The sequence below is a fragment of the Zosterops lateralis genome (assembly GCF_965231275.1).
Source record: "Zosterops lateralis genome assembly, contig: HAP1_HAP1_SCAFFOLD_242, whole genome shotgun sequence".
In the NCBI taxonomy this organism is placed as follows: domain Eukaryota; kingdom Metazoa; phylum Chordata; class Aves; order Passeriformes; family Zosteropidae; genus Zosterops; species Zosterops lateralis.
Window position 1 is genome coordinate 6281 of NW_028154453.1, and position 7400 is coordinate 13680.

The 7400-nt window shown below is 54.1% G+C and overlaps 1 protein-coding gene across 1 annotated transcript; it reads right to left on the minus strand.

Moving 5' to 3' along the window:
- Window positions 1-4605: 4605 nt before the first annotated feature.
- Window positions 4606-6211, minus strand: LOC310923732 (C-type lectin domain family 2 member B-like). The gene is made up of 5 exons (XM_083885653.1): window positions 6086-6211; window positions 5625-5720; window positions 5345-5523; window positions 5147-5247; window positions 4606-5036 (listed from the first exon to the last, which is right to left on the minus strand). Exons 1-5 carry the CDS (start codon window positions 6201-6203, stop codon window positions 4922-4924), a joined length of 609 nt encoding a protein of 202 aa, XP_083741779.1. The 5' UTR covers window positions 6204-6211; the 3' UTR covers window positions 4606-4921.
- Window positions 6212-7400: the final 1189 nt, after the last annotated feature.

Consider the following 7400-nt stretch of genomic DNA (forward strand, 5'->3'; position numbering starts at 1 on the left):
GAATAGCCCAAAAGACACCCACAAAGACAACGACCATCAACAAAACATCAACGACCATCAGCAAACAGCAACCAACATCTGCCCCAGACACTGCCCTGGAATAGCTGGAGACACCTGGTCTGGAAAAGGCTGATGAGGAAATCCAGGAGTGAGGACCTAATTAACATCAGAGGCAAAGAAATCCGGCTCCAATAGGAAACCAAATACTCAGAACTCAGCGACTTGGAAGCAATGAACATCGAACCAATGGATTTCTATGGGTTCAGACTGTACAAAGTTTAGGAAAAATCCAGTAAAACTCACGTGTCATGGAATGATTTTCTCTGCACACCCTGGCTACGAGTGGATGAAATGATTTCTGTTGCGCATCCTGGCCAAAATCAAGTAATGCCTTGACTCTCTAACACTGAAAATATTGTTGGAGAAATTCTGTTTTTCTCGCAGTTTCTGTGACAAGATTACACCACCACAATGATTTCTCATAATAAGCCTCCTTTTATATTGTCAGTTACGTTTGGACCAGGGGTGTGAGAATCAATTCTTAGTCCCAGGAGAAAAAGTAGATAAAACTTGATTACTTTGAAATGTTTTTGTCTATGTTTGTGTGAGGCTCTTAGTGATGGAAAAATTTCGGTTTGGGTTTTTCGATGTTCATCTTTAGGCTGCATTTTGCAAAACTAGAAGGGCTTTAAAGGTGACCCTTTAAGGCACAAAGAGTGACAAGAATTAAACAGTTAAATTAACAGTTAAAACAAAAGCAGATTGTGGGGGGGCACATGTGAGTCATTCAGTGGCTGCTCTGGAAGAGAAGCTCCATTCCAGGCAGCCAGGAGAGGAGCTTTAGAAATGCAAATTAACACTGCTGGGGAAAAGTGGGGACAGTGCACCAGGCTCTTCTGGCCTGCGGGAGGAATTGGGCTGATTCCCTCTGCCCCTCAGCCCAAGCTCTGCCTGCTTGCACAGATGGAATTGGCACAGCCAAAGGCAGAGCCCACAGGGAGGAGATCTGACTCTGCAACACAAATTGCTTCAGCTGCAAAGGGAAACAGCCAGTGGAGAATGGTGTGAAAACTTCACTACAACAAGTGGGGGGAATCATCCCTCTCCCCACTCCAACATGTGCTGGCACTGTCTGTGTCACACAGGGAGCATCAGACCACTGGGCTGTTTGTGCTACCACAGGCTCAGAGAAATCACTTGGGAATCCAAGTCTGGCATGATTTAATTAGAGAAAAGAGATGAATTGATGCAGCCCTGGCTGGAGGGAGCCCCCAAAAATGGGGAAAAGATGAACGGCCACCACAACAAATCCTACAACACCCTGCACCAGCCCCTGGCAACCCAAACCAATTCACATCAGGAGCCAGAGAACACATTGATCATTCCAATGGCACAATTAGATTACAAGATGTCCACGAAATAATAACCAACCAGACAGATCCAGCTCCTCAGTCTGGCCTACCAATCCACCCAAACCAAGAACACAACATTTCACCACGGGCTGGGATCAGATTATCTGTGAGCAGAAGGAGGAGGACAGGGTGGAAAATTAAATGACTCAAGATGCTGTTGACAAAGAGATGACAACAGAAAAGTGGGGAAACAGAAAACAAAGGAAATAAGAAAGCAGCTCATGTTCCGGTCCAAACGTGGAAAGGATGGGAATGGGACACGGTTTGGTGGCTCCCTGGCACAGCAGGGGTTAAACGAATGCTCTTTCTCCTCTGTTGTGCTACAGCAACTCTCATCTTTGGGCCCTGCACCACACCTTGCTGAGGGCAGCTCATTCAGCAGCTGAGCAAGGGGATGCAGGTGGCAGCCAGGCCTCCTGAGCCACACACGGCTACAAAAGGACAGGAACTGTTAAAAATGACCCGATAATATTGGCTTTCACATTTGTGCATTAGTCTTTATATGTGGTTATTGATTTCAAGTGCAGTGGAATTTATAATCTCTTTTAGCTGCTTGCTAATAAAACTTATTTCTCATTTTAGTATGCACAGTAAAGCCCATGGAAATAGTAGTGTGATGAGTGTTATGTTGATGTATTCACCTTACAGCTTATAGAAATAATTATGTGATGAATGTATTGTACCACAGGCCTTAGCAAAATATAAAATATTAAAATACTTCTTGTAACCGAGAGAACTGTGTAAAGCAATTAGGTTGTTTCCCACATCTGCTGACTGACCTCTCCAAGTGATAAGGGTGACACCAACCAGAGCACGGGAGAAGAATTAGAGAAGAATTTGTTACCTGTTCAGTATCTGGGAAGTGTGAAACAACAGGATGAAGCCACAAGAAGAAATAAAATATATTGACCTGATCCACAGGATGTTATTTAGATAAGCCAGAACAGAAACCCAAAATAAAGCGAAGTTTCTATAACAATGAAAGCTACTAAGAATATTTGAATAATGCATGAAACTCATGAATATGTATGTGCCTTAGTAAAGTAACAGTACAGAGATAACACTGTCTTAACGCACCCACGGGTCCCTTGGCTGATCGCCAGGAACACCCAGCGCTGGACACGGAACTGGTTCTTCCCTTATTGAACTTTTGAAAAACATCCTAAGACTGAATATTCGCTTTTCTCAGAATTGAGGTCACTGACAATAATCCCAAAACCAAAGAGGACCCAGCAAGAAAAAACAGAGTCAACGAGTGAATCTGCTTGGAGACAGGGCCGGGGACTGGGAGATAAGGGAGCAACGGGAGAATCCATCAGTTTCAGAAAATGTTCCTCATTGACACGGACTGTGCTCAGCCAAGGCCCTGCGAAATTCCTGAACACGGAGAAGAAGAACAAAGACTGAGCAGAGCCGTGAATATCGGATGTTCTACAAAAGGGGGGCGCATATTAACGAGGACATGCAGGAGGCGGATCGGGAAGTCGGAACTTTCCAAGGACCTTCGCCACGGGGCAAAGGGACAGGGAGATGCAGAAGGGAAAATCAGGAGAAAAAGGAGGCCGCGTCCTACAACAATTGGAGAGACCCCCCGGCAAAGGCCGCACGGCCTCTCCCTTTGTTCAGGAATAAAGTCACTTTTACAGGACTCCTCGGGCTCCTGTGGGGACACAAACCTCTGGCCACCTCTGGGAATTTTCCCGCACAGCCCCCCCCGGGGACAGGGCGGCCACCTCCGTCCTCCCCACAGGAACCGGGACGAGCCGGCGCTGCTCCGGCAGCGGCTCCTGCCGAGGCAGCGGCGGGAAGGAGAGCGCGGGCAGCCGCTCCCGCAGCGCCCTCAGGCCACGGGCAACACGGCGCCGACACGGCACAAGGAACCCGCCGGAGCCCCCTGCCGCCCCCTCCGCCCGCAGCCAGCCCCGAGCCCCGGCAGAACCGAGCGCGGCTCCCACCTGCGCTGGGGCCGCCTCCGAGCTCCGCCAGTGCCGCCTCACCGGGCTCCGGCCGCTGCCGCCGCTCCCGGGCCCGCACACGCGCTCCCACAATGGCGCCTCTGCCCAGCCACGGGCGCCCGGGGGGCGGCCCCGGCAACGGGCTTGGCCCCGCTCCGCCCAATCAGCGCGCGCCCACAACCGGCACTGACGGCACAATCAGCCAATGGCGGCGAGCGAGGCCCGGGCTGTGCACACGGCCCACACCCGCCCCGCGCTCTCAGGCCCCGCCCCCGGGCTGTGGGAGGGGAAAGCCGCAGATGAGGAACCGCCCTGGGACGGGCCCGGGCCCGAGTCGGGATTGAGCTGGAAACACGAACAAAGTTCTCCGCACCTCCCGGCCCGCCTTTCCCAGCCCTGCGTGTTCGCTGCCACCGCCTCCGAGGAAAGCCCTCAGTTCTCCCGGCCCTAATGAGGAGCATCAGCGCATGGCTTTGATTTCGCCAAAAAAAACAAGGGAAAAGCCCCAAGGCCCTTGGGCTGAGTGGAGGAGGGGGGAGATTTCTGGCAGAAAACTCCAGAAATCTTTTTCCCCGAGGCGGGGAAGAACAAAGCCAAGCCCAGTGAGGCGGGTCGCTCCCAGCAGCGCCTCTCTGCCGTCCCAGCTGAAGCCCTCGCTGGCTGCTCCGGGCTGGACGGGCGCACCGGGAGCGCTGGGAAGGGGCCCCGGCTCGGGGCGCGGCCCCCGGGGCAGCCCCGCGGCAGCTCCAAGGCTCCGCCAGCCGGGATGGAACGTGGCAGGGGGAGCGGGGAAGGGACGGGGCTGCCGGCGCCGAGGGAACACCAGGGACACCGGGGGCGCTTCACAAGTATTTAATAAGAAACCCCAAAATTATAAACAATACAAAAACAGCATCAGTGGCACCTTAAAAACAGATGGGGGTCATGCAGAGCCATCCCAAAGAAAGAAGGGATGGAATGGAATTCCACTGAATTGGAATGGACCCACAAGGATTGAGTCACACCCTTAAGGTATTGGTGCCTGTGGGGTCAAATCACACATTGGCATTATTGGCACCTTGCCCCAGCCACAGTCACATTCACATGTTTGTACCTGTTTGTGCATTGCACTTGTTTGTTGCCTGTATTCACAGTGTTATACCAATATAGATATGAAATATCTGTGTATAAATAGTGTTAGAAGAAGGTATATGAAACCTGTTTCCACAGTGTTATATCTACATATATGTACAGGCTTAGTGTATAAATGTGTAGTGCAAGAGAAACAGGATGAGTCCTGGAGTGGCTCCAGGAGAAAGAAACCCCCAGCCCCAGCCCAGGCAGCCACACCTCAGCTTCCACATCACCTCCTCTTCCTGCACGTTCATCTCCTGGAGACCAGGCACTGAGGTGACCCTGAGACAAAATACTGAGATGTTCATGAGATCAGGCACTGAGGTGACCCTGAGGGTCAGTGCAAGGCAGACACTGTGCCTGAGGAAGGACATCCCAGGGTCTGGGAAAGGGCAAAGCTGTGACTGCCCAGCACAGAGAAGGTGCTTTGTCCATCCCCTGTTACAGCCGAGTTTGGGCTCTGCTGCACAGATAGGGCATCAGGTATGAGCAGGGCACACTCCTGAGTTTATTCTCAGCCAGGAAAACACACTCTGCATCGCCCAGGACAGGAACCCTGCAAGGAGGAGCAGAGACAATGCTGGCAACACAGGGGACACATTGTGCTCCCATGCCCCCATTCCCTGCCCACATCCCCCAGGCCCTGCTCGGCTCCCTGGGACTCACGAGGAGTTGAAGCTGCTGCCGTCCTCCCACTGAAGCTGCTGCCCCCGTCTGCGCAGCCCCAGCCAGAGATTGACCTTCCGGCTGGGGCGGGACAGGAACTCCTGGGAAGTGAAGAGACCAGCAGTCAGATCTGCACCCCCAGCCCAGGAGCCCCCCAGGCCCCCCTCGGACACCCCACACCCCCAGCCCCTCACTCACCATTTCCTCATCCCTGAGCACGGCCAGGGAGGCCCCGAGCTCAGAGCACCGAGCCTGACCCTGATCCCAGGTGTGCTGATCCTTCGAGAGGAAGTAGCAGATCCTGCGGTACCCGACCCAGTCATCAGGACAGGCCAGCGGAGTGCCAGGAAAAGCTGCAATGTTTGTTTGTCTTCCCCCTGCAGAGGGAAGAGGAGAAGGTCCAGGATTCCCCTCCACAGGCAATAGGGACCCTGCTGTGCCCCGAGGGGCTGGGCTGAGGCAGCTGCTCCTCCCTTACCTGACAGCACAGCCAAGGCCGGCACCAAAGCCAGGACCAGCATCACGAGCAGAGTCAGCACCAGGGTGACCTTGGGATGGGATCTGAACCTCTCACCTGCAGCAGTAAAGAGTCCATGGCTGTGAGGATGGGGCTGTCCTGAGCACGCCCAGCCCTCACATCCCCCCACCCAACACCCGGGGGACACAGGAGGGATCCCCCATTCTGTGTGCCCCTCACTCAGCTGGCAGCAAGAGAAACAAGGGACAGGGGCACAGCCAGGGCCAGGGCACAGCCGGGGCCAGAAGAACTGCCCAGCGCCGGGGGCAGCCGGGGGTGTCGGTCCCGGCCCCTGCGGGGGCCCAGCAGAGCAGGAGGGCTCTTCCAGAGCCCTGGAAACAGCCACAGCCCTGCCAGCCCTGTGCACCTGTGGGGTGACACTGTCCCCTCCCTACAGCCCACGGCGCTGGCCCTGCACTCACACAGAAACTGTAGGGGTTTCTTCTGTATGTTCTCAGCTTCTGATCCGTTCTGGCATTTCAGGGGCTTCTTCACCCTCCCAGTACTGGAGCGGGGCTCATTCTCCACATCTTCATTCATTGCACACCCACCAGTGGCCCCTTCCTGCTTACGACAAGTGGCTTCTTGCGCCCGAGGAAAGTGTGTGCAGACGAGCTCCGGGCCGGGACAGGCGGTGACAGCGCCTGGGACCTGCCGAGTGCCGGCCCGGGGCGGCTGCGGATCGGGCTCGGCCTCCGAGGGGAAGAACCGGCAGCCCCGAGGAGGCGCAGGACCGTCCCCTGCAGCCCCTGTCCGGGCGGGCTGGAGCCCAGGGACACTGAGCGCTGCCACCGCCCTTTGTGTCCCTGTTGGATTTCAGCTCTTTTGTGAAGCTCAAAACTATCAGTCCGGACAAGGCTCTAGCTGTTGGAGGCTGCTCTTCCTGAGGGGGCAATCCCAAGCAGCGCAGAAGGAAACACAGAAGCCAGGGATGGTCTTCGGGAGGCTTCTTTACTTCATCTCCGCCGACGGGCCAAAGACCCCGAAGGGCTCGGCCGTCAGGGTTTTATGCACTTACCAAAGGGGGTGTGGTTTTACCAACAACCAATGGGGTTACAAACTGAGGAAATGGACCAGTCAGGGAGAACATTAATAAACAAATTAGGGGATCAAAACTTGACCAGTCAGGGGAAGGATACAGAACTGACCAACCAGGGAACAGAACGGGTAGCCAATCCATAGCTGGGGGGTGCTCATGCACTATCTGCTCTCCAAGGGAGTGCAGGGTGCATGACCCTTTCAATGACCTCTTCAGAGGCAGGGGCCTCCACAACTCCTCCTTCTTTATTTATTAGGAAGACTTTGTTGGAGAATTTTTCCAGGCATTTAAGTATGCAACCAAAAGCAACCAAAACAATTAGTATAATAATAAAAATCCACAACAGTCCATTGGCTATTGTTGCTGCCCATCCCTGGAGTCCTCAGTTCTTGAAAGGATTGTCCGACCAGTCCCCTTGCTGGTTTTCTCCCTTTTCAAGTCCTGGACAGCTCCTTGGATCACCTTTATCTTTGCGTGGATGCTCTCTCCGCGGCTGGACAAGTTGAAGCAACAAAGCCCCTCAAATTCGTCGCAGCCATGTCCATGGGCAAGGAGCAAGACGTCTATTGCTGCTCTGTTCTGAAGTGTAGCCCTTCTGGTGGTGTCCTCATCTTCAAGGAGGTCTTGGAGGACGGTAGAGGTTAATTTAGATTGTTTTCCCAGCCAGCACTCTAGGTGGGAAAGCTCGCCTAGCGCTT